Source organism: Lemur catta, chromosome 7 (genome assembly GCF_020740605.2).
Source record: "Lemur catta isolate mLemCat1 chromosome 7, mLemCat1.pri, whole genome shotgun sequence".
In the NCBI taxonomy this organism is placed as follows: domain Eukaryota; kingdom Metazoa; phylum Chordata; class Mammalia; order Primates; family Lemuridae; genus Lemur; species Lemur catta.
The window spans coordinates 27,564,995-27,592,993 of NC_059134.1; the positions used below are offsets into that span (position 1 = coordinate 27,564,995).

At 39.7% G+C, this 27,999-nt stretch overlaps 1 protein-coding gene across 9 annotated transcripts in view; it reads left to right on the forward strand.

The window, feature by feature from the left end:
• ALG9 (ALG9 alpha-1,2-mannosyltransferase) overlaps window positions 1-27,999 on the forward strand; it is a 95,693-nt gene that overhangs the window by 56,255 nt on the left and 11,439 nt on the right. For 5 of the 9 annotated variants that reach the window (XM_045556614.1, XM_045556615.1, XM_045556612.1 and 2 more), the window contains 3 exons: window positions 1,979-2,109; window positions 24,335-24,453; window positions 24,756-25,125. In XM_045556614.1, coding sequence (XP_045412570.1) covers window positions 1,979-2,109; window positions 24,335-24,453; window positions 24,756-24,793 — 288 coding nt within the window. In that variant the 3' untranslated portion in view covers window positions 24,794-25,125. Of the gene's footprint in view, window positions 1-1,978; window positions 2,110-24,334; window positions 24,454-24,755; window positions 25,126-26,111; window positions 26,411-27,999 lie in introns of those variants that run through there. The other 4 variants (XR_006736332.1, XR_006736331.1, XM_045556613.1 and 1 more) reach the window with 3 other exon arrangements.

Consider the following 27,999-nt stretch of genomic DNA (forward strand, 5'->3'; position numbering starts at 1 on the left):
CATTGTCCTGTTTCCAAATATAGCTCTGCTATGTACTCATGTGATTTTGGTCAGGACTGTAAATCCTTTTAGGGTAGAAACTGTGTCTTATTTATTTCATTCTGTATCCCTAACTCTAACTTAATGCATAGTTCATCATAGGGGCTTAATATGTGTATATTGAAAAATGAAGTTATTTAATTTGTTTGAGTCTTGACTTCCTCATTTATAAAATAGGGGTAATAATTCCTTTGAGGCTTTGTTATGATGATTTTTAAAATAATATGTGTAACATAGTTGGCATGTAAAAAGCATTGAAAAATTTCTTTCCCTTGAGATTTATTTTTCTTTAGCTGAAAAATAAATATTAGTGATCTGTTTTTCATCTCTGAGTTTTATGTAACTTCATAGAAACTTGTGTAGTGTCTTTTTTTCCATATATTTTAAAGAAGTTAAAACTTTTTTTTTTTTTCTTGAGGTAGCATAATGCTCTGTTGCCTAGGCTGATGTGCAGTGGCATGATCATAACTCACTGTAACCTCAAACTTCTGGGCATGAATGATCCTCCTGCCTCAGCCTCCTGAGTAGCTGGGACTACAGGTACCTGCCACCACACCCAGCTAAATTTTTTTATTTTTTGTAGAGATGGCGTCTTAATATTGCCCAGGGTGGTCTCGAATTCCTAGCCTTAAGCGATCCTCCTGCCTCAGCCTCCCAAAGTGCTAGGGTTACAGATGTGAGCCACAGCTCTCGGCCTAAAACTTTTAAAAATTAAAAAGGCTGGCTGGGTGCGATGGCTTAAGTGTGTAATCCTAGCACTCTAGGATGCCAGGATGGGAGGATTGCTTGAATTCAGGAGTTCAAGACCAGCCTGAGCAAGAGCGAGACCCTGTCTCTGCTAAAAACATGCCACCCAGGCATGGTGGTGCATGCCTGTAGTCCCAACTACTAGGGAGGCTGAGGCAGGAGGATCGCTTGAGCCCAGGAGTTAGAGGTTGCTGTGACCTAGGCTGGCGCCACAGCATCTAGCCTGGGCAACAGAGCAAGACTGTGTCTCAAAAAAAAAAAAAAAAAATTAAAAAGGCTTACAGATTTTCCCTAGGGTTGCAAAATATTCTGATGGCTTGAGATGACAGGGGAAATGTGACTGTAGTTTGAAATGAGCTTTTTAACCGCAGGAGGATCCTACAGATTGTGTAGCATGTTCCATTGAATTTATCAGTTTTGTGAGAAACACGGTACTGACATGGTTTTATTTATTTATTTGTTTATTTTTTAAGCTACTCTCCAGAAAACCAACATGATTTTAAATGGAATGTATTAATAGTCTCATGAGCACCTGTAATGTTCTGGTGTATGCATGTTATCAGCAACTGGATGACTCTAGTTTTATTAATACTATATATTTTTCATAATCTTCTTCATTCCTGCAGTTCTAGTGTCTCATTTTTACTGAACTTTGGCTGCAGGGAGTCTCTGTCAATTCTGTTGAATTTTTGAAAGAGATGATAGGCATGATATTTCTGTACCACCTGTGTGGTGTAGTGTAGCCTCCTGTGGCTCTGTCAGCAGAGTCAGGGGCATCCTCACACATTAGCACCTGTGTTTGTCATGCCCTTTCAGACTCTGGAAAAAGAGGCGATAGGCTGGAAGGGAGTAATAGTGAGTAGAACATAGGTTTGCCAGACGTAGACTGTGGACTCATAGTGGCTTCGGAAGTGTCTGTGGGGCTAGAAATACTTAAGAACTCAAACTAGAGTCAGACCACCCAAAGCTTATGGATATGTTTGGCTGAGTGAGTGCAAACCCCACCCCCCAGTAGCATAAATAACACCCTGACATTCTTGTCTGAGTGGAAACAGCACAGGCAACATTGTGTGAGGACTTAGATATTTGTTTCTCTAAAACCCTGTGGGAATTCTTAAGATTGCAATTGATGTTCCCTACCCTGAAGGACCTTCAGAATTACTAATGAAGAGTTGGACTTTCTCCATTTCAGATCAACATCAGTAAATGCCATTATTTAGTGGATTTGGATACAGTGAGAGAAACACCCTTGGAGCCAAACTATTCATCCAATAGAGAAGAATGGATCAGCTTGGCCTACAGACCATTCCTTGACGCTTCTAGGTATGTAGTTTAATCCTATGAGATGTACTAGGGCTAGTAAAGGTGAACATTGATTCTTGGATTCAGTAACTTCCAGTCCTGGGCTGATGCTAGTAACCATCATTTTCTTTTTATGTGGGCCCAACACATCTTCTGTTTTTGTCCAATTTCCTAAGAAAACTAAAAGATTTCTTTTTCAAGGCACCAGAATGCAAAGTGTATTCTGATATCATCCAAATGAAAGGATCTAAGTAAAATAGATAGGTCTACTGAAGAAAACCCCAATAAGTGTTTTACATTGATTATTTTTGGCAGCTAACTTTATCTGTCTTAACTACTGTTAGGAATATTCTGACACTGTTAGGAAGATTGACTATGTCCTTTGAAGAGCTAGAAGTTCATGTCCATTATTTTCAGGCTCAAGCCTGGGCCAAGGTTGGGATAGGCCTTATTAGATCTAAAATAGGAAGACTAAATATACGAGGGCTTGGCTGGCTCTTCAGAAAGGTCTCAGAATTAATGATAAGAAGTGATCAGGACATTCAGATGAAGAAGTAAAGGGGAGGATAAGTTGGAGGGGTTAAGGTGTCTGTGGGCACAGGTCTAGGTAAACAGACAGTTGGAGTTAAGGTTTAGGGAGGCCTGGTGGGCAGAGCTCAGGAACCAAGAAGTCTGGAAGAAAGCAAAAGGTAGAGCACTAGGTCCTGAGAGGTAGATCTGAGGCTGAGAAGCTGGGGCTTGGGCCCAGGACAGGACTCTAGGTAGAAAGACTAAATGAGCACAGGTGCTGGGTTTAAGTCTTAGGAACCAGAATATAGGTCAGGATACCAAGACAGGAAATAAAATACAGAGAGAAAAGCAAGGGTCCCTAATTACTGGAACTGAGGTATAAGACTGGTTCTTCGTGAGTAGGCAAGAGTGCAGTTATTCTAAGTTGGTTCAGTTAAAGCTGGACTAGCGGGAAGGCTGAGATGCTGACCTGGATACCAGACCACTAGGTTGGTCTTAGACGTGAGGCTAGACCTGAGTTTGGAGAGCTGCAGGGGCTGGGCAGGTCACTGTGCGTTTAGACTGAGTCTCTTCAGTGACTTGATAGGCAGTTACAGTTGGGAAGGATGAGGGGATGGTTGAAGAGAGGAGGGCAACCAGGAGGCATCTGAGTTCTAGAACAATTCTCCAATATAGGATCTTGAACCACACCATTATCTCATAAGTCTCTCTGTAGCCTGAAGCCATCCCTTCAAGTATCTGATACATCTAGGTGTTCCATTTTCACGTACTGGGAAATAGTGCTGCTTTTCAACAAATATTTTTTGAGAGCCTGCAATGTTCTAGGTGCTGTGGACATGTCAGTAAATAAAACAAAGATCCCTGTCCTCGTGGAGCTTATTGTTTGGAGGTGGGTGGGGGGAGACATATAATACAAAAAGGATAATAAATGAGGGAATAGATTATATGGTATATTAGAAGTTGATAAATGCTAAGGAAAAAAATAGCAGGTTAAAAGGAGGATTGAAAGTTCCACTAGAGCTGAGAGTTATACTTTTAGCTAGGGTGGTCAAGGAAAAATGATATTTGAACAAAGACTTGAAAGAGGTAAGGGGGTTAGATGTCCAGGGGAACGGCTAGTGAAAAGGCTCTGGCATTAGGAAGAAACAGGAGGCGAGTGAGGCTGGAGCTGAGCAAGAGTGGAGAATAGTAGGCAGTGTGGTCAGAGTGGTAGGGGTGAGAGTGCAGGCTATGAAGAGCTTTGTAGGCTGTTGAAAGGCTTTTACTCTCAATTAAATGGGGAGCCACAGTAGGGTTTTGAGCAAGACTTGATATAACTTCTGTCTTAAAAGAGTCATTTTCAGTTCTGTGCTAAGAATAAATGGTAGGAAGTAAGAATAGAAGCAGGGAGACCAGTTAGGTGACTGTTGCAGTAGTCCAGGAAAGAGATGAGTGTTGTTCAGTTCAGGGAGAGGGCAGTGGAGATAGCAAGAAGTGGTTAGATTCAGGATATATGGAAAGGCACTGATTTCGAAGTGTGAGAGAAAGAAAGGAATCAAAGGTGATCCCAGGGATTTTGATCTGAGCAGCTGGAACCATGAAATTGCTATTAGCTGAGGTGGGGAAGACTGCAAGTGGAGCAGGTTTTAGAGGGACAGTGAGAGATCAGTTTTGGTTAGGTCTGACACATCAGTTGCCAACCAAATAGAATTATTAAGTAGGTAGCTAGATATACAAGTCTAGAGGTCAATGAGGAGATCTGAGCTAGAGATAGACATTTATAATAGAATTTTGGCATTTAGATGATATCCAAAAACATGAAATGGGGTGAGATAACCAAAGGAGTGAATGAAATTAGGGACAAGATGAGGCCGGGGCAACTCCAGTGTTAAGACGTTAGGAAGAAGAGGAGGAACCAGCACAGGTGACTGAGAAGGAGTGACCAGTAAGGCAGTAGGAAAACCAGGAGAGGATTGTACCCTGGAAGCTAAGGGAAGAAAGTGTTTTCAGAAGGAAGGAGTGGTCAGCTGTGTCAGAAGCTGCTGATAAATAAAGCAGGATGAAGAGTAACAGCTATCCATTAGATTTAGCAGCTGGCAAAGGCAATTTGGGCAGAGTGACAGGGGCATAGGGCCTTGAGATATTAGGGGGGTTAAAACAAGAATAGTAGAATTGGGGTAGCAAATATACACAAGTCTTTTAAAGAGTTTTGCTATATAGGAAAGCAGAGATAGGGCTGTAGCTGGTGACAGGTGTCAGGGAAGTGATTAGCTAAAGAAGATTTTTGACCTTCTAAAAAAATTTTTTTATTGTGATAACATATATGTAACAAAATGTGCCGTTTTAACCATTTTAAGTATACATTTCAATGGCATGAATTACATTTACAGTGTTGTGCAACCATTACCACTATTTCCAAAACCTAAAAAAATTTTAAAAACTTTTTCATAGACTTTATTTTCTAGAGTAGTTTTAGGTTCCCAGCAAAATTTGAGCAGAAGGCACATACACCACCTGTCACCACACATGCACATCCTCCTCCATTGTCAGTATCAGCCACCAGAGTGATACATTTCTTAAAATTGATGAACCTACATTGACACGTCATTATCACCCAAAGCCCGTAGTTTACATTAGGGTTCCCTCTTCGTATCCAGTTCTGTGGCATAAGGTCACATATCCACCATTACAGTATCATACACAATAGTTTCACTGCTCTAAAAATCCCTTGTGCTCTGCCTATTGTTCCCTCTCTACAGCCCCTGACAACCACTAATCTTTTTGCTGTCTTCATAGTTTTACCTTTTCCAGAATGTCATATAGTTGGAATCATACAATATGTAGGCTTTTCAGATTGGCTTCTGTCACTTAGCAGTATGCATTTACGTTTCTTTGAGTCTTTTCATGACTTGATAGCTCATTTCTTTTTGGCTCTGAATAATATTCCATTGTCTGGAGGTACCACAGTTTGTATATCTCTTCACCTACTGAGGGTTATCTTGGTTGCTTCCAAGACTTGGCAATTGTCTTAGTCAGACTGCTATAACAAATTACCATAGACTGGGTGGCTTAAACAACAAACATTTATTTCTCACAGTTCTGGAGGCTGGAAGTTCAAGATCAGGGTGGCAGCAGAGTTGGGCTGTGGTGAGAGCCTTCATCCAGGTTGCAGACAGCCAACTTCTTGTATACTCACATGGCAGAAAGAGGACAAGCTAGCTCTGTGTCCTCTCCTTGTTAAACTAATGCCATTTTGAAGTGCCCCACCCTCATGACCTAATTACTTCCCAAAGGCCTACCTACAAATACCATCACATTGGGAATTAGATTTCAACATATGAATTTTGAGGGACACAATCAGTCCATAATCACAATTATGAATAAAGCTGCTATAAATATCTGTGTGCAGATTTTTGTGTGAACATAAATTTTCAACTCCTTTGTGGAAATACCAAGGAGTATGATTGCTGGATTGTATGGTAAGAGTACTTAGTTTTGCGGGAAGCTGCCAAGTTGTCTTCCAAAGTGGCTGTACCATTTTGCATTCCCACCAGCAATGAATCAGACTTCCTGTTGCTCTACATCCTTGAGAACGTTTGGAGTTGCCAGTGTTCTGGATTTTGGGCATTCTAATAAGTGTGTAGTGGTATCTTGTTGTTTTAATTTATATTTTTCTAATATGATGTGGAACACCTTTTCAAATGTTTATTTGCCATCTGTGTATCTTCTTTGGTGAAGTGTTTGTTAAGGTATTTGACTGATTTTTTAATTGGGTTGTTCATTTTCTTATTGTTGAGTTATAAGAGTTCTTTGTATATTTTGGATAACATTCCTTTGTTAGATATCTCTTTTGCTAGTATTTCCTCCCAGTCTGTGGCTTGTCTTCTCACGCTCTTGATAATGTCTTTCACAGAGCAGAAATTTTTAATTATAATGAAGTTCATCTTATCAATTTTTTTTTTGAGACAGAATCTCGCTTTATTGCCCAGGCTAGAGTGCTATGACATCAGCCTAGCTCATAGCAACCTCAAACTCCTGGGCTCAAGTGATCCTCCTGCCTCAGCTTCCTGAGTAGCTGGGACTACAGGAACATACTCCACACCTGGCTAATTTTTTCTATTTTTAGTAGAGATGGGATCTCACTCTTGCTCAGGCTGGTCTCGAACTCCTGACCTCAAGCAATCCTCCCGCCTCGGCCTCCCAGAGTGCCATGATTACAGGCGTGAGCCACTGTGCCCAGCCTTATCAATTCTTTTTTTCATGGATCATGCTTTTGGTATTATTAAAAAGTCATCTAGATTTCCTATGTTATCATCTAGGAGTTTTATACATTGTTTTTACATTTAAGCCTGTGATCCATTTCAAGTTAATTTTTGTGAAAGGTGTAAATCTGTCTAGATTTATTTTTTTGTATGAGCATGTGCAGTTGTTCTAGCACTATTTGTTAAAAAGACTATTTCTCCATTGTATTGCCTTTGTTCCTTTGTCAGAGGTTTATAGTTGACTGTATTTATGTGGATCTACTCCTGGGCTCTCTGTTCTGTTCCACTGACCTATTTGTCTATTCCTTCACCAGTCCTACACTATCTCGATTACCATAGCTTTATATAATAATGTCTTGAAATTGGTTAGTGTCAATCCTGTAACTTTCTTCTTCTGTTTCAATATTGTATTGGCTATTCTAGGTCTTTCCCTCTCCAAATAACTTTAGAATCAGTTTGTCAATATCCACGACTTAGCTTGCTGGGATTTTGATTGGAATTATATTGAATCTATAGGTCAAATTGGGAAAAACTGACATCTTGACTATAGCGAGGCATCTTACCCATGAACATGGAATATCTCTCCATCTGTTAGTTCTTTGATTTCTTTCATTAGAGCTTTATAGTTTTCCTTGTATAGATCTTATATATATATATATATATTATTACATTTATACCTAAGTATTCCATTTGGTGGGGGGTGCTAATTTAAATGGTATTGTGTTTTTAATTTCAAATTTCAATTGTTCATTGCTGGTATGTAAGGAAGTGATTGACTTTTGTATATTAACCTTGTATCTTGATGCCTTGCTATTAATTGCTAATTTTGTTTCAGGAATTTCTTAAACTTTTTTGTTACCCCAAACTATCCTTTTTTTTTAAAGATGAGGGAAATAATAGGCATATTTGTATACTGGTGAAAATGATCTTTAGTAGAGCTAAAAACTGATGATATAGGAGAAAGGAAAGAATTACTGGAGCAATGCCCTTGAGATAGATAAGAGGAGATGCACAAGTAAGTAAAGGATTGGCTTTAGATAGATATATAGATCATCTATGTACAATCATATCCAGTAGAACTTTCTGCAGTGATGGAAATGTTTTATATCTGTACTATATAATATAGTAGCCACAAGCCACATGTGGCTATTAAGCATTCAAAATGTGGTTAGTATGACTGAGGAACTGGATTTTTAGTTTTATTTCATCTTAATTTAAACTTAAACAGCCATGCATAGCTAGTGGCCACTGTACGGGACAGCACAGAGAAGAGTAACAGGCAGCAGGTAGGTGTGATGATAGGAATCTGGGCATTCTCTTCTGATGGCCTCAATTTTCTCAACTGAAATAGGAAGTGGGATTATCAGCTGAGAAAGGAGTGTAAAGGATGGGGTGTTAGAGATCTGAGGAGAAAGAAGAAGGTGTGAAATAATTGAGAAGAATGAAAGACAAAAGGAGCTATAGAAATATAGTGTGATTGAAGGATAGGATCTAGAACCTGTTTGAGTTTTAAATGGGGCCACTGTGGTTGCTTTTTTTTTTTTTTTTTTTTAAATCTCCAGCTATGTCTAGCTTTAGCTTTACTGGTGAGGCACAAAAGAGGTAAATCTAACCAGGGTTGATTTTTTTTTTAATAACTTTATTCAAGTATAATTTACATACCATGCAATTCATCCATTTTAAGTGTGCAATTAAATGATTATTAGTGAATTTACCAAGTTGTACAGCCATTTCCAGAAAGCAATTTTAGAACATTTCCTTCACCCTATTAAGATCCCTTATTCCCATCCCCAACTTCAGGGACCCACTAATCTGCTCCTTGTTTCTGTAGATTTGCCTTTTCTGGACATTTCATATGAGTGGAATTATATAATATATGGAGTTTTGTCTCTAACTTCTTTACTCAGCATGTTTTTAAGGTTCATTCATGTTATAGCATATTTCAGTAGTATCCCTTTTTATTGCTGAATACTATTCCATTGTTTATTCCTTCACTAATTGATGGGGATTTTGGTGGTTTCCACCTTTTGACTGTTATGTGTAATGCCACTGTGAACATTCATGTGCATATCTTTTGTGTGTGAGGTTGGGTTTTAGTTAAGAAAGTTCAGCAAAGCATGAGAGGGGTAAGGGAGTTGAAGGTTTTTGCAGGAACATACTAAAATGAGTGACCATGACCTTACATTTGTAAGGAGCGACATGGGGGCAGGGCATTGAGGTAGTGAGAGACAATGAAAGGTGGTAGGATCATGGATGGATTTTCAAATATTGTCAGAATTCGGGTAGTAATAGGAGTGAGCTGGAAAGATAGAAGCAGCAGTGATGGCATGAAGTTCACCTCACACGTATTCTTTGCTGCCTGTCTTGTTATTTGGTGTAGTACTTGGGGTAGGGTTCTATTGTGTCTTCATTTTTGACTTGAAAAAACTGTGAAAACATGAGACATGGGCCTGAAAAGACCCCCAGCTCTGAGGGGACAGCAGATCCCAAACAGCCTTCCTGTTAATTGGGGAATGCCTTCAGAGGATTTCATTTCCCACAAATTGTGCTCAGGGCATTATTTTCATGACCACAACATGCTGAGAAAGAAAGAAACCAGTTGGGTTAAGAACTGAACAGGTACAGTTCACGTGAAGTTGTGCAAAGTATAGTGAAGAGCAAGTGGGGTTTGAAGATCTGTGCATTTAAATCCTAGCCACTTGCTCATAGTACCTTTCTGATTCCCAGATTTCCACATCAGTAAAACAGAGTTAACTATTTTATCTATTGTATGGGGTTGTTATAAGGATTACATGAGAGCTGGTATATATGGAAGTACTTTTAAATTCTAAAGCATTATAGAAATGTCAGGGCTTTCAGTTAATTTACAGGTAGCCTAAGGTTCCAATATTATGCTGATTTTCTTTATATTTATGTTTCTCAGCATCTACCAGTATGTACTGATTTAACTGCAAAAACAGCAGGATCCTACAGCCCACTTTGCCACAGCAATTTATGTCTGTCAGCACTATGACATCTGATGTTGCTGACTTTGGGCCAATTAAGTTAGACTGTACTGTCAGAGCCTGTGTGCCTCAGAGCTGTCACTCCAAGATGATGCGTGAGATGCTTTTATGAGCATGATCCTGAAATGCCTTCATGTGTATTTACTGAGACTGCTAAATTTCCTGTCTTCTTGAAACAATGGTTTTTGTGCTTTAGCAATTTATATAACAAGGAGAAATAATGGTACCATCTGGATCATCTGGATGGAGTGGTCTCTCTCATGTCTTAGACCCTAGATCAGATGGGGCTGCAGGTCTAACTATTCTCTAGGTCTTTCTGAGGAAGGGAGAAGGTTTTAATAAGTCTGTGACACATAGCTACATGATCTGTTTAGAAATGTAAGCAGGCTAATTTCTCAAGTATAAATCTGCTTTCCTTATAGTTCATTTCTATGAAATCATTTCTTCTTTCTTCCATTGTCTGTCTGTCCATCCGCCATCTGTGCAATCAGCAAATATTTACTAAGCATTGCCAGGCACTGTGATGGATTTTAAGTAGATAGTGATGAACAATAGTATACATCAGGTCCCTGTCTTCTTGGACTTTACAGTATATTGGGAAAGCTGCTATTGAACAAATAGCCACACAAATTAATATGTAATTATGAAATGTGTTAAGTGCTTTAAAAGAAAAGTACAGGGGGCTGCAAGAGGAGTGCACAGCAGAGAGGTACCTGGAGTCTTGTTATGTTCTTAAGTAAGCTGGTTAAGTAGGTTTGGAAATCAGGAAGTCTTTGAATTTTCATCTATTATGTTCTTCTCGCATAAAAGTATAAAAGAAGTAATTAGACACAGGCTTTGCTCTCGAATAACATACAACTTTTGTAGGAAGACCTGCACATACGAAAACAAGTTAAAAATAGTGTTAAGACCATAGAGGTGCGAAGTTGTGTTCTAGAACTTTAAGGAAAGGAGAGAACCATGGGTGGTAGAGTACACTGGAAAGGCCTCCTGCAGGAGGTGGTGCTTGAGTTGAGGCTTAAAGGAAAAGTAGGATTAAATAGATATTGGTGATAAAGAGGGAAGAATCGCTTATTTAATTCAAGAAGCAATCATGAGTACAAGTGGAGGGATGAGAGGAAGGCTGTTAGATGAGGGGCCCAAGAATCAGTATCAAAAATTTAATTTACCTCTTTGGCTGGTTTGAATTTGCTTTTATGTAAGGTAATCTACAATATGTCATCCACGTCAGAGCTCTTTTGAAAGTAAAAGGGACCTTGCCCTGGGCAAATCAAGATATATGGTCATCCTGCTTTAATGTGACCAGAATAAGAGGCTTGTTCCAAAAAGCAGGATGGGAGAGTGAAGCATGTAGATACAGTTCCTTTGCCCCATAGTCCATGTTTACTATGTGGATTTGTCCATAGTTTATTTGATTTAATTTGCTGACATCCCTTTTTATTATAGCCTACATTGGGCCTCAGATGAAAGGGAAGCAATCAGGATGTTTGAATACAGTACTAGCACATTTTTTTAAAAAATTGTACTCTGAGTTATGTGACATTGGGGATTCCACTTCAAGGAGAAGCAACCTAAAGATTATTAGGACAATTTTGTGATTGGGTAAAATTTAGGGATTCTGAATATCTGTAAATATGTGAATAAGCCTGTTTTCTGTTGAAATTGTTGCAAGATAAGCAAGGCCTTTACTGTTGGACTAATAGAGAAGTACTTACTAAATAGGGCTGAATGATGTTAGCCCGTTTGGGAAAATGGTAGCCCAGATGCTCATTTACTTCTTTACCAGAGGTCCAGACACCTTTGGGCCTGTTAGTTTGAGAGAGGATGCAGGCATAAGATCTTGATAACCATGTTATAGTCTCTACTCACACAAAGCTGGCATCAGAGCTGCAGCTTCCTCTCCCGGAGTTTGCCACGTCTGTGGTCGGCTAATTTTATAAAGGTTTATCAGACTCTCAAGATGTGGAGGTCTAAACTGTTTGACAGTATCACTTTTTAGACTAGACACTATTGTTGCTCTATGGCCATCTCATCTTACATACGTTCTAAAATAAGAGAGGATTTTTTTCTTTCTTTGAAGCATGATATAATTGCTACTTGAATAAAATAGCCGGGCGCGGTGGCTCATGCCTGTAATCCTAGCTCTGGGAGGCCGAGGCGGGTGGATCGCTCGAGGTCAGGAGTTCGAGACCAGCCTGAGCAAGAGTGAGACCCCGTCTCACTAAGAAATTATCTGGCCAACTAAAAATATATATACAAAAAAATTAGCCGGGCATGGTGGCTCATGCCTGTAGTCCCAGCTACTCGGGAGGCTGAGGCAGTAGGATCGCTTAAGCCCAGGAGTCTGAGGTTGCTGTGAGCTAGGCTGATGCCATGGCACTCACTCTAGCCCGGGCAACAAAGTGAGACTCTGTCTCAAAAAAATAAAAATAAAAATAAATAAAATAAAATAGCTCAACAAGTGGGCGGATATAATGCCTACTCTGAGAGTCCCCAGAGAGGAGTGAAGGGACAGTGTTGCAGTAAATTACCAGCTCAATGGTGGGTTCCTTTCTAAGTGTGGTGAGAACACTTGGTTGTGGGAGTCTGGGTGGGAAATGCCTCTCCAGGATGTTGGAGTTGGCCTCCTGAGCAATAGGGCCTGTTTGTAGCTTTGGAAACAAGTAGGGCAGTCCTGCCACTGCTTTGCATAGCCACTTTCTTCCCATTGCTTCCTCCTGCATTATAGGTCCCTTTTGTCTTTCTTGCTTTGCTTTCTCCTTTGGTTTTTGGATTGTGAGATTTTCTTCTCTATTTTGGAGCATGTTAGCCTCCTCTAACTGGATTTTAGGCTTGCCTAATTAAGGGCTCAAGACAACCTGGGAGTACTTAGATAGGGCAGGATTTCAAAGCCCTGCGAATTTATAATTATGGGTGAAGAGTAGATGCAAGTAAGGAGTTAGAAGTTAAAACCTTCAGCTGGTATGGTAGGAGAGGGGACTTTTCCAGTCAAAGGACCTCTGCAGCAGCAGGTTAGGGACTGTGCTGGTAATATGTGCTGCCTGTGTCCTTTCAGAAGCTCGCATGGGATTCTCAGTGGCCACTGAACTTTAGCTGCTCTGGAGAGTTTTTCTAAGACCATGGCTTTCCTTTTTGCCTCCAAGAAGAAGTGAACTCAGCACCTATGAGGCTTAAAGAGTTCATGGCACCTGTATTCATTTTTGCCCTATGTGATAGAGTAGTCTGATTGGTGGGAGCCAGTGTCTCCCCCAGCCCCTAGCTCCAGCATAAGCAGAACTATTTATTTCTGGAAGATAATAAGATCATTGGAGTAATCACTGTAAAGAGCAAATTAGTTGGAAGCTTTTTTTCCAGTTATTGCTGTGTAACAATCACTCGTACTTAGTAGTGTAAAATGACAACAATTTATTATTGTTTTCTCTCGTGGATCTGGGGGTTAACTGGGCTCAGCTAGCCAGTTCTTGCTCAGGGTTTCTTATGTACTGGCCATTAGATGGTGGTCGGGGCTGGAGGCACCTGAAAGCCTTTCTCACTCATATTTCTGGTAGTTGATGCTGGCTGTGGACTGGATATCAGCTGAGGCTATTGGCCAGAACGCCTACATGTGGCTTCTCTGTGTGGCCTGGCCTTTCTTACAGCATGGTGGTTGACTTCCAAGGGTAAGCATCTCAAGAGCTGTATAGTTTTCTTCTTACCTAGTCTTGGAAGTCATACAGTAGCACTTCCACGTCATTCTCTTGGTTGGAAGCAAGCCACTTGAATAGCCCATGCTCACGGGGAAAGGAATTAGACTTCCCCTGTTGATAGGAAAGAGTGTCAAAGAATTTATGGACAGGTTTTAAAACCACCACAGCTCTTTTAATGCCATTCTCCATCCAAATTGGATAATTTTTGTAATTTTTCTTTTCAAAGGAGATTTCTTACAGAAGAGACATATGGTGCACACAATAGTCCAGCAGACTGTTTCCATCTGCAGCTTCTTATTACCCAGGTGGAAAGGGAGACTCCGCCCCATGGCAGAATTTGGTTGCACGCCAACAGTTTGACATGTTTCAGATGGTGCTCCAATCCTTTGGGTAGAATTAGTTCCCTCATAAACAGTAATTGAAATGCTTTTGTCTTTTCCCTATGTGTCAATCATGGTGGTGCCCATAGCTCCCTTAATGATGCCAATAATATTGAGAAACAGTAAGGAAGAAGAGATCAGAGTTTCTACAGTTGTGTATTTCTTTGTCAGTTTATTACTCTCTTATACTTGTTTCATTCTTCATCATTTTGGGGCTTTTCCTACTTTTCTTCTCCCCAGATACTTTCCTGAGACCCTTCATCTGTCAGAGCTACCGCAGGCCCAATTTGGCTTCAAAACACATTGGTATTTTGCTCATTATATTATTCAGCAGCTTAATCATTTAGATCCACTGACATTTTAAGAAGAATAAAAGTTTTTTAATTTTTTGAAGCTCAGAAAGTCTGCTTTCTTTTATTGTGAAATTAGTACTCATAAGAGACCATTTACAAACCATCTGTGCTCTAAGTCCATGCCATAGAGACCCTAAAGTTTGAAGAGCATATACAGTGTTCTGGCACCATCACTACTTTTATTTAATAGCTAGTTTAGACTAAGCAGCTGGCATCATCAAAGGTCTTTGTTCTAAGTTCCTTGAGAGTTACAACCCCATCACATGTTGATTTTCTATAACTCCTAGCACATTATAGAGTCTTTGAAAATATTTATTGATTATTTGATATATTTCACATTCTTAAAACTGGTTTTATGCTAGAGTAAAAAGAAAAAAAGATGATATGATTTCTTCAGAAGCTTCTGATGCCCTTTTTTGGTAAAATAAAGATCACTGAATTATTTTAAAGTATATTCATTGTTTATTTCATCTCTGTAAAGTTAGCCAGCATCATCTACCTTATGTGGCCTCCAATCCTCATTCTGTTTGTCACATAGAAGTAGCCTGAATGAGGGTCCAAAGAGCAGGGACAAAAACCTGCATGAATGCTGTTTGACATCTTCTCCACAGGAATAGTGACCAGTACAGATAGTACCTAGATACCTAAATAGCTATCAGATGGGAAAGAGACTAGTAAGGAGCATTTTGCCAGCAACCTTGACAGGACTGAGGCTAGAAAATGTCCAGTTGCTTAACAGCAATTCTTTGTCAGTTTCTTCATTCTGAATGTCAGCTAAAGGTGACTAGTCAAGAGGTTATGATGTTATGCCAGATGTTGATCAGGCCACAGCTCAGTGGAATGATTCACTCTGTACACTGGTCTCACAGTGCCACGATTCCAGTCTGTGCCTCAGTACACTTCATAGTCATTACACATTATGGATTTTTGGAGGTTGCTCCAAATAGTCAAAACCATGAATACAAGACCCCATCTCTGAAATAAATTAGCCGGGCGTGGTGGTGCACACCTGTAGCCCCAGCTCCTTGAGAGCCTGCAGCAGGAGGCTTGAGCCCAGGAGTTAAAGGCTGCAGTAAGCTATGATCGTGCCACTGCACTCCAGCCTGGGCAACAGGGTAAGACTCTGTCTTTTATTTTTTTTTTTCTGAGGCAGAGTTTCACTCTGTTGCCCGGGCTAGAGTGCTATGGCGTCAGCCTCGCTCGCAGCAACCTCAAACTCCTGGGCTCAAGCAATCCTCCTGCCTCAGCCTCCCGAGTAGCTGGGACTATAGGCATGCGCCACCATGCCCGGCTAATTTTTCTATATATATTTTTAGCTGTCCATATAATTTCTTTCTGTTTTTAGTAGAGACGGGGTCTCACTCTTGCTAAGGCTGGTCTCGAACTCCTGAACTCAAACAATCCGCTCGCCTTGGCCTCCCAGAGTGCTAGGATTACAGGCGTGAGCCACCGCGCCTGGCCGACCCTGTCTCTTAAAAAGAAGAAGAAGAAGAACATAAATTATTCATTGAATGTTCAATGGCAAAGATCTGTTATACATGCCTGCTTAAAATAAAGTATCATACTGGACACATGGGTAATGCTGATTCAGCAAATTTTATGTAAACCAGCACCCAGAGAGGCTAGGTGTCCTTTTGTGGTATATTTTCTTTGCTAACATGGGTGCCTTCTGTGTCTCACTTGCACTCTAACATCTCATGGGCCTCTGTAGCTCCCCTTGTTCTCCCCCACCCACCACCCCACTGCAGGCTCCTACTTGCTCTGCTCTACCTAATGGCTTTAGGACTGAGTTGCTTGGTAAGAGAACAGAAAGAAGAACTTCATATAATTTTTGATATTTCCTTTTCCTCATGGAAGGTGAATATTGCAAGAAGGGATGGAGGTCAACTAGATGATCTGATTTAAGAGTCAGGGAATAGTCATTCATTCATTCACAGAATATTTGTTGAGCACTTTCTGTGGCACTGTCCTAAAATCCAGAGGTCATACAGTTAGATAAAATTCTGTCCTCAAGGGACTGACGTTCTAGTGGAATATGACATACAGCATGTAACTCCTGTGTCCATTCTCTTTTGTGTAATAGGGTTATAAGTCCCCTCTGCAGTAGTTACTGACCATTAGAGTAATGTCTCTCCCCCCATTTCCTGTTAAAAGACTGTCAGAGCAGTGGTCCATAACCTTTTTGGCACCAGGGACTAGTTTCATGAAAGACAAATTTTCCATATATGTTGGGTGGGGGTGGCCGCGAAGCTCAGGTAGTGATGCCAGCCATGCGGGGGGGGCAGCCGTGAATACAGATGAACCTTGGCTTGCTCACCAACCACTCACCTCCTGCTGTATGGGGCTCCCCCCCAATTCCTAAGTTTCTTGGAAGACAATTTTTCCATGGACAGGGGGCGGGGCGTATGGCAGGGCGGCAGAGCTCTGCGACCTGGTCCGGGCTGTGGACCAGGGATTGGGGACCACAGTGTTGAACAGTCACATTTTTTGCTCCATACCAGCTTTTTGAGCAGTTCTTAAATTGCTTGATATGAAACTATAGGTTGGTTATTACGAAGGCTAAATCTTGAAGGAATTCTGAGATTCTTTTCAGAATTGAAGATAGCCGCTAAAGGCCAGTTCTGCACTGAGGGTTATAGAAAGTCTGTCACTGAAATGTGAACTAAGTGCAAGAGGAAGAGTGGGGTCAGGGTGGGTGGTGGGGGGACCAGCTTTAAAAACCCCCAACTAGGCCGGGCGTGGTGGCTCACGCCTGTAGTCCTAGCACTCTGGGAGGCCGAGGCGGGCGGATTGTTTGAGCTCAGGAGTTCGAGACCAGCCTGAGCAAGAGTGAGACCCCGTCTCTACTAAAAATAGAAAGAAATTATCTGGCCAACTAAAAATACATATAGAAAAAATTAGCTGGGCATGGTGGTGCATGCCTGTAGTCCCAGCTACTCGGGAGGCTGAGGCAGAAGGATCGCTTAAGCCCAGGAGTTTGAGGTTGCTGTGAGCAAGGCTGATGCCACGGCACTCTAGCCCGGGGAACAGAGTAAGACTCTGTCTCAAAAAAAAAAAAAAAAAGCCCCAACTGGAAGGACAACTGGTAGTGGGTTTAGATTACAGGTTTATATAGGGGATGTTTGGGTAGATGGTTATATGCATGGATGGATGGATTAGATAGATAGATAAAAATAAAAGAGAAAACCTGAATACTAGAATATTTTCCTTTTAAAATGAAAAATTGACCCAGCATTTCGATTTGTGCCTGCTGAACTGGTGACATCAGGGACTGGCAGCCAGTTGTCCATTGACGTCAGCAAGAGCAGATTTAAATCTCCACAGCACAATTCTCCGCAGCCCTGATAAATAGGGCTGGTAATTGAATTAGAAAACATTCTGAGCCATCAGCTAATTATGCTGTTCAGGCAATTGCTTTGTCCAGGTCTGTTTCATCCTTGAATCACTTGACTTTCTCACTGGGAGGGGAAGTATTTCAGTTTCCATGGTGGGGCACACATTTTATGTCTCCCTAAATTATGCTGCCTGTGCTGCCCTAGAGCAATACTTGGACATTTCACTATATTAGAGACATTGTTGTATGAGTTTTGATAGGCATTAGTTTTGTTCTGTGATTCAGTCTGATCTTTGTTTCCATGTATAGAGATGAGTGCATACACATTATTCCAATGTTCAACTGCTCTTTTTTCAGCAACAATACAATAAATTCAAAGTGTCCTAGTCATGCTTAACATACTGAAGCTATTGATGGTAAAGAAATTAATCTAGAACAGCAACTGTAGTGTTAGAAATGAAGAATTCAAGCCAACTTTTTCGTTTGGTTAAAAAAAATCACAGAATCTTTCCATCCCAGTTCAGACATAAGAATGGGCCAAAGCATTCCTCACTTCATCTTCTAGAAGGAATTAGTTAGTGGCTCTGTATGTCATAGATAGGTAATGCTATTAAAGATTACAACCAGAATCTGTAGGAGAAAAGAAGGTTCTTTTGTGTTCATGCTTAACAGAAATGCCTCCTTGTTTCCTGAACACATTATTTGAATTTTATGCTGAATTTCATGTGATTATACACTCAGGGAGCCTGGAAAATCAAGGTATTTCTGATATCTCTTACTGTAGCTAAGTCAGACCCATATTTGTCCTTTAAAAGATGGTTATTCTAAACCATAAATTCAGCTGGACTTTGAATTCCTTATTCAGAGTAGGAGGAACCCTTTCTTGTTCATCATTGTGTTCCTGGCATCTAACCCATTGCTTGACATGGTGCTCAGTCACTTGTGATTGAACTAAATTGAATTAAACTCTTATTTCATTTGTATTCTATAATATCCCTCCCTCCCTCTCTTCATCAGTCAATCCATCCATCCAACAGTTGTTTTTCAGCATTTACTATATATGCCAGGCACGTACTGGTAAATAAAACAGACTTGGTCCCTGAACTCTGGGGATGGGGATGGGGCGACAGACAATAAACAAGGTAAACAACAAATAAATAGTTAGAAATTGTACAGAGCGTAATGAAGAAAGACACAAGGTATGTCAAGAGAGAATAAGTCAAAGAAGTGGAAACCTAAGGTTTCAAACCTAGGATTGTTGGAAGACCTCTCAAAGGAGATAACTTTTAAACTGAGACATGAAAAATGATATGGACTCAGTCATGAGAAAAACAGGGTTAACAGTGTTCCAGGTTGAAGAAACAGCATAGGCAAAGACCCTAGGGTAGGAGGAGTTTGTATTTTTGAGGAGCTGAAAGGAGGCTGGTGTGGCAGAAATGTGGAGGGCAAGGAGGAAAATGGCACAAGGTGAGGGACAGGTAAGCAAGGGCTAGATCTCCTAAGGCTCTGTAAGCCATGAAAAAGAGCTCGGAATTTATTCACTTCATCTCTAGTTGCTGCTGAGTAGACAGAGAATTTTATCTTAAATGCCTATAGATTTTGTTATGGGTAGACAAGTTGCTTTTCATGCTTAGAATACCTTAGAATATTGAATGGATAAAACAAAATGATGTGCTATATATTAAATGTTGCTTCTACACCTACTCAGCCCTTAGCCTTTGACCTTTCTTCTGAATGTGTGTATTACCACTTTGAACTTCTGTATCAGCTATTTAATATTTAATATATGGTAAGTTATGATTATATATCATTCATATTCTGTTTTTCCCAACTAGACTATTGGCCCTATGAGAACAGAGACCTTTGTGACTTCAGGGCCAACACACAAATCCTTACATATTGTAGGCACATAGGTTTTTTTTTTTTTGTTTGACTGGTTTTGTTTTTGAAGAATTTGAGGTTTCCTTTATTTAAAAATTTGTCTACTGGTGTTAAAAAATTACTATAAGTAATACATTTCACCTACGTTTGTATATATTTGAAATTTTCTATTATAATAAATGGAAAACAAACTAGGTTGTTTGTAAAACAAGAAAATAAACAAGTGAGGTGGTATAAAGGACAAAATAAAAATCCTCTGCTATATCATAGGGACTGCATAATTTTTGTTTTAATTGATAGTGCTAAAATTGCCTTTCCAAGTGGCTATGCATGTTTATGCTTTCACTGGCAATATCTGTTTCCTAATTTTTCATCAGCATTTCATACTGTCAAACTTTTAGCTTTTGCAAACCTGATTGTTGAAAATTGTATCCAGTTTTGTATTTCCCTGATTATGGGTAAGATTGAACATTATTTCATGTTTATTGGCCATTTGCATTTCTCTTCTCTGTTCATATTTTTTGTCATTTTTTCTTATTGAGTTATCTTCATATTGATTGCAGGAACAGTTTATATAGTCTGGGTAATAATCCTCTGTTACATATATTGCAAATATTTTGTCCTAATCTCCTTCATCTTTACCTTTGTTATTGCTTGCTTTTGTACTCAACAATAATGCATAATGGTCCTTTTTCTATTTCAGTCCAGTCAGTATTTTTTTTTTTTGAGGCAGCGTCTCTTTCCATCACCCAGGCTGGAGTGCAGTGGCCTCATCATAGCTCATTGTCACCTCAAACTCCTGGGCTCAAGCAATTCTCCTACCTTAGACTCCTAAGTAGCTGGGACTACAGGCATGTACCACCATGCCTGGCTAATGTTTCGATTTTTTGTAGAGAAAGGGTCTCACTCTTGTTCAGCCTGTTCTTGAACTCCTGGCCCGAAGCAATCCTCCTGCCTTGGCCTCCCAAAGTGCTAGGATTACAGGTGTGAGCCACTGCACCCAGCTAGTCAGTATTTTTAATGATGATATATACCATGTGCAGCCCAAGAAAGTTTTCTGAAATGATTTTTTTAATTAATTGATTTATTTTTATTTATTTATTTATTTTATTATTATTTTTTTATTTTTTTGAGACAAAGTCTCGCTTTGTTGCCCAGGCTAGAGAAGTGTTGTGGCGTCAGCCTAGCTCACAGCAACCTCAGACTCCTGGGTTTAAGCGATCCTACTGCCTCAGCCTCCCGAGTAGCTGGGACTACAGGCATGAGCCACCATGCCCGGCTAATTTTTTCTATATAGATTTTTAGCTGTCCAAATCATTTCTTTCTATTTTTAGTAGAGACGGGGTCTCACTCTTGCTCAGGCTGGTCTTGAGCTCCTGACCTCAAGCGATCCACCCGCCTCGGCCTCCCAGAGTGCTAGGATTACAGGCGTGAGCCACCGTGCCTCGCCTGAAATGATTTTTCTTTTTTAAGAGACAGAATCTTGCTCTGTTTCCCAGGCTGGAGTGCTCAAGCCTGGGCTTGAACTCCTTGGGCTCAAGCAATCCTCCTGCCTCTTCAAATGATCTTTTGAACATCGTCCATAACATACCAAGAAAATAGTCATCACCATTTACTGTCTCAGTCCAATGGATCCTTTTTGTTTTTTATATTTTTGAGTTATTTTATAAATTACTTACAAAAATAAGAAAAGAATAGTGAAAAACAATTTCCTCAAACTTAATTTTTTTTTTTTTTTTGAGACAGAGTCTCACTCTGTTGCCCAGGCTAGAGTGCTGTGGCATCAGCCTAGCTCACAGCAACTTCAAACTACTGGGCTAAAGCAATCCTTCTGCCTCAGCCTCCTGAGTAGCTGGGACTACAGGCATGTGCCACCATGCCCGGCTAATTTTTTCTATATATTTTTAGCTGTCCAGATCATTTCTTTCTATTTTTAGTAGAGATGGGATCTTGCTCTTGCTCAGGCTGGTCTTGAACTCCTCACCTCGAGCAATCCTCCCACCTCGGCCTCCCAGAGTGCTAGGATTACAGGCATGAGCCATCACGTCCGGCCTCCTTAAACTTAAGAATTGATGAGTGAACTATGTATTTCTAAGGATAAAAAGGAAATAAAGTATTCTCGTCCAGATAGTCATTCAATAGGAAAGACTTTATCATCATAATAATAGTTTAAATGTAGCAATCTCAAATTTTTATTCTGTATCTTCTGATTTTGAATGTGCATGTATACCTGAAGTGCAACTAACTACTCACTAGCTGTCATGCATGAATCTGAAAAATATCATCTTGAAAATACTGATTCCAGATTTCAGATATATCTCCAATAAATTCTAGGTTGTCATTACTTCTGGTTCTTCTTGCACTTGTATTATCGAAATGTAATACTTGAATAATTTTTTGAAATCTTTGATGACTCATAGTTTTGTGGAAGAGAGGACAGCCATCTCCTTTGTTCCGTAATTCAAATATTTCCATTTTTAGACCAATTAGAATGATTATCCAATGAATTTTTTATTTGTCACTGTTATTTTTCCAGTCATCTTTGCATACTTGCCTTCAGCATTGTCAACTTATGAACTGTATCAAATACAGTTTGACACACAAATATCATAAGAGATGAAAGAATACGGTTACGTGTCTTTTTAGTATAACAGAACGGTCCAGATTTTTGTTGTAAAATATTGTATGATGAAGTCTTTCCTGTTGAATAACTAACTGGACAAGAATACTTTATTTCCTTTTTGTCCTTAGAAATATATAGTTCACTCATCAATTCTTAAGTTTGAGGAAATTCATTTAGTATATTGCCATCTGAAGATTCATAGTCTGAATTTTGCTTGTACAATCAATTTCACCATTATCATTAGAGTCTATAGTGCTGCTATTTGTCTCTTTGTGCTTATCTTCTGATTTGTCTAAGAATTGTGAAATGTCTTCCTCTGTCAGTTTACTTTTTATTGCCATTATGGAGGGGAAATTTTAAATTTTTGGATTCTCAACTGTATTCAGTGAAAGCTAAAAGCACATTACAAATATAGTGTCTCTAATCATTTATACCTTATTGAAAGATGAAGCAATATTTTGGGTGATGCAATATTTTGGGCAGTGCAATAAGAAAATTGAGGGCTAATGCAAAGCGATGATTTATTTCTTTATTGCATTATCCTTTTCAGTGATTTCATCATTCTTTTTTTAGTATTTTAAGTTTTTTATAAAGCATAGTTGTAAATAATTCAAGGCATAGAAAAAAAGAAGACTGCCAAGATCCTATAATGTACCTTAGATTTATGAAAAGGTACTGTGGGCCCATGTGGACTAGCAATCCTCCAAGATAGTAAGGAATTGTTTCAAAAAGAAAGTCATAAACTAAAATTGGGTCCAACAAACCCTGCTGTTACACCAAGGGCTGAGTTGAGCAGAAATATATAATGTCTATATTAATCAATGAAGCTTTCATTGTGAGTCAAGTAAATGACACTTAATTAGTTTTAGCCTTTCTTTACTAACTTAAGCTTGCAGGAATTTGCTCCAGCCTGCGTCTTTCTGTTCCGACCTTCACCTTATCTGTGCAGCATAGAAGAATAGTAAATTAACTTCTTTTTGACTGGAGTGAGTGCTTCCTCTCATTTTGTTTGCAGGAGCCCTACTTTGTCTGGTGTGTCTCTTCTCTAATCCTCTTTTCTCTGTCAAAGCCCTTGAGCTGTTAGCTGTTGAAGTGGAGTGCATCTCTGTTGAGCAAAGGGTCACAGTTGGGGAGAATCTCTAAGAGGTGTGTATGCCAAGCACGATATCATTGTGTGCAGGCATTGCAGGAGTCTGCCAAACCCAGGGCTAGGCTGCCAGTACAAATGCCACGTTGACATGACGTTTACAAGTTTAGAATTTGGAAAAGGACTGGCAGTGGAACACCCCTCAGCTACCCCATTTAGGGTGGTAGTAATTAGGCCAACTTTTGATTTTCAGACTCAGGAATCACAGGAAGTAATACTTCATATAGAATTTAAAACTATCATAGCAACTTTTTCTAGGAAATGATAAATCCTGTTCCTGGGGTGTAGGATAAACCATAATGGTTGAGAGTGAGACTCTGGAATGAACCTGGATTTGAGTGAGGGTTCTGTCACTCACTGTTTGACCCTGTATAAGTTTAAGTCTTAGTTTCCCATCTATAAAATTGGGATAATAATGTCACCTACATCATATGATTATCAGATGGATTAAATAACATATTTAAAAGTGTAAGCACTTTTCACATTCTTCAGGAACTTGTAAGAAATTCAGGTTTTCAGTTCTCAAATTTCAGTAATAAGTAAATATATTATAATTTGCCAGGGACATGTTGTCACAGCATGAACTTGTGTGTAGACCCTTTCCTTGACTTAGACATTACTGAAACACCATGCATAGGTATCCAAGACATAGTTTTCTTCCTCTCTCTAGGAAAATTTAAAGCTGGAGTCAGGGTCATTTGAGTATTTGGCATCTCTGCAGTTTCTTGGATGCAGAAACCATTTGGATGTTAAGAATTCATTTCAGTAATAGTAGTCTTTTGATTGACTTGGAACTTTTCTTTGGCACATTCTAATGCAAAATGTAAACCTCGAGCTATTCTGAAGGATAGAATGTGGCTTACTGGGGACAGTAATAAACTTTGGCATAGGTAACAAAGTACTTGTTCTTGATTAAACCTTTTGTCATGATGTAATACCTAAGTAATAGGCTTTTCTGTGCTACTTACATAAAATATTATCCTTACCACAGCACTTAGTTTGTTTCCTTTCATCACTTTCACTACCATTAGTAAATTCTGCCAAGTGATAAAATTCTTTCTTTTCTGTTTCCCCCATGTTTTTCAGATCTTCAAAGCTGCTGCGAGCATTCTATGTTCCCTTCCTGTCAGATCAGTATACAGTATATGCAAACTACACCATCCTCAAGCCCCGGAAAGCAAAGCAAATGAGGAAGAAAAGTGGAGGTTAGCAACACATCTGTGGCCCCAAAGAACAACCGTCTGGTTAACTAGTGATTCAGCTGACCTGACTCCCTCCAAGTCATCGCCTGTAACATTTATAATAAAAGTCTCCTGACATGAATACTGGAATCTGGGTGCTTTGGGCTAGTCAAAGTCTATTTCAAAGTCAAAGTCACATTCACCTCTTGTCTGTGTCTCTGTTCTGCATGTAAACTTCTTGCAGCTAGACAGACAAAGGTCCTAAAGCACAGGTAGATATATTGCTTCACATCTCATTGTTTTTCTTCTGTTCAATTATTTACTAGACCGGAGAAGAGCAGAACCAACTTACAAGAAGAATTGAAAATCCTTGGACTGGATGGTTGTATTAAGCTGTGCTCCATACTCTGGCCTGGCATCCGAGAATTAGCAAAGCTCTCTTAGGCCATATGGGCTTCTCCACCAAAGCTGTTTGGCAGCTCCTAGCAGACCTTCTTGTTCAGACCCTCGTGCTGAAAAAGAACACAGCCTAGTTGCCAACCCACATGTCCTTTTCACCTCCAGCAAGACTAAGCTTCTATAAAGTACTTCACAGGACTAGGACCCTGTCCTGGAGCTATCTCAGGAAAAAGGCGACCATTTGAGGAACTGTGACTTATTTTTATTATATATAAAATGCCTCTAATTTTCATTTTATTTCCTTTACAACCAGCTGTAACCGTATGGTGGTTGTGTGTTTGTGTGTTTTTAAGTTTTAGCATGCTATTTCTTGAATTATAGACTCTGTATAAAGGTATCAACAGACCAAACTATAATTGTATAGGGCATATTTGGAGAACATTAATTCTATCAATTGGTAGATTGGGATGACATCACATTTTTAAGTATAATAATATATTCTGAGGCCATTGCTGAGGAAATTACGAATTTCCCTTTTTTAAACAACCCTAGTAAAAAGGACTAGTGTATATTGATAGCACCTATTTTTTAGTTCTGTCTACTATAAGGCACATCCTGCATGGGACACTTCTAGTCAAATAGGCAATGATAATGACCTAATTAAAATGTACTAAGTATATACTATTACTTTACCTGTATATGCAGTATTTCAGTTTACAAGGCACTTTCATAGCATCTCATTTGATCCTCGCAGTTACAATGTGTGGTAGACAAGGCAGGTGATTTTATCCCCATTTTATGGATAAGGAAACAGATTTACTGGGATAGGTAAAGTGACTTGCCCAAGGTCACACAGCCAGTAAGTAGCAGAGCTAAGACTAGAACCTAGGTTGTCTAACTTCTCATCTAGTGCTCTTCTATGAAAACATTACTTGAAAGAAGGATGAGGTTGACCAGACACCTGCTTGGTATTGTAACCCTCTATTTTAAGGAAGAATTGTATCTGTATTTCTTTGAGTTCTTTGGAGCCTCCAGTCTGCCTGTGTGTTAGACCAGCACAGCAGTGCTGCCTAATGCAGCCTGGCCTGTGGCAGGAAAATAGTGCTTATATTTGGAAGTCATGTTCCTTTGCAGCCACACAGGATCCAAATATCAGTACTGTTAAGTGAGTCTGGGGGGTGATATTATAGGTGCCTTATTTCCCTGAGAGTAATTGTTTCTAGTATCTGCAAATAGAATGATTCTGTTTTTGAGAGTTTTTCCATCTTTTATTTTTCAAACAGAAGGACTTTAGTAGGAAAACTGATCCCAAGAGAGGAGAAGAAAAGAGGTGATAACAGAAGAAATGGCCAGTTACCATATAAAAGGCTCCTCTTTGAGATCCCTTCTAAAGGAATATCTGAGATGAAGTTACCACTGGAGAGGTAAAGGTCTAGACAGCATAGAATGATAACTGGAGAGTGGGTGAAGATAGACTGAGGTGCCACTGGCTTTAAAGATGTCTGGCAGCTGGGTGCAGTGGCTCATGCCTGTAATCCCAGTGGCTTGGGAGGCTGAGGCAGGAGGATTGCTTGAGGCCAGGAGTTTAAGACCAGCCTGGGCAACACAGCAAGGCCCCATCTCTAAAAAAAAAAGAAGAAGAAGAAAAGAAAAATTAATCATTAGTCAGGCATGACGTCATGTACCTATATAGTCCCAGCTACTTGGGAGGCAGAGGCAGGAGGATTGCTTGAGCCCAGGAGTTTGAGGCTGCAGTGAACTATGATTGCACTACTGCACTCCAGCCTGGGTGACAGAGCAAGATTGGCACATATGATCTGACTACAGGATGGAGAATTATAAGTGAAACGTCTTGCCTTACTCGCAATAGTAGCTATCCTTCACGGTTCTAAGGCCCTCTACTTTTTTGTACTTGAAAGGAGGGTGAGGTTGACCAGAGACCTGATTGGTATTATACCCCTCTATTTTAAGGAAGAATTTTATCTGTATTTCTTTGAGTTCTTTGGAGCCTTCATTCTGCCTCTCTGTAGGGGTAAGAGTCCAGTATTGGAGAGGCACAGTAAGTGGCTTTTTTCTAGTCAAAGCAGTACAAAGCTGATGTTTTATCATCTTGCTTGTTTAAAAAAAATAGATCTTCTGACCAAGAACTTAATTATAATATAGCACAACAAAAGGCCAGGATTGATACTGGAGTTCCTTGGAAATATGGATTCCTATTCCTTTTAAAAGCTGATTTTGGTTCTCTTTGTTCTATGTATCTCTTTAATGAGAGCATAAAAAACAAAACAAAACAAAACAAAAATTGCAGAACAGTGTGCCACATATTGTAGGTAAGGAATTGAGAAATGAATGATTTTTTTGTGAAGGTGTTTTTCATGTGATATTTTATAAACACATTAAAAAAGCTCCATCTCTTAGCAAGGGATGGAGCTTTGCCTGGGAAAAAAGGTTCAAAACACCTGTTCAGAGTAGCATTTCTCCTCCAAGGAATCAATGTTTGGCATGAGCTAACTGCTGTGCTTGCTGTAAGGATCAAGTATCTAGGGTACTTATTTCTCCATAGATTGTTGGGTGTTGAGGAATGAGGAACTACAGATTACTCCTAATAGCTTTTGATTGTGGGCTGAGTGAGGGAGTGCATATACTTAGCAAATCTGGGGTTCTCTGCTCTCTAACTCTAAAGCAGCTTTATCTGAACCCCAAATCTTGTGACACTGAGTACCATTACTGAACCAGTCTGTGTGGCAGGCATCCATTATCAAAATTTACCTCTTCCCTAGTGGTGTCATCTGGTAAGAAAGAAGACAGGTCATTTTAATCTCTTGGGATAATCACAGAAAATTGCAGCCCATACTTTTTATTATAGAATTCCAGTTTAGAAACAGACTCTTTGTTTAAAACCATGATGGTTCTTGACCCCCACCATTTATTTGGGTCATTTTCCCTAGTTTGGAGTTCTGGGAAAGAACCTGGAAAACCCTGTGTAATTTGGTGACATGAGATCTGGGGTGACCATTTGGGCAAAGCACCAATGGCAATCATTTATTGTGTTTTGCATTTCCTGGGATTTATTGAAATAAGAATTCACTGTGATTATGTAGTCTTCTGGCCAGTATCAGGCAGCTCTGCTTTTAATTTGGTTAATTTTATTTTCTCTAAAGAGGGAAAAGA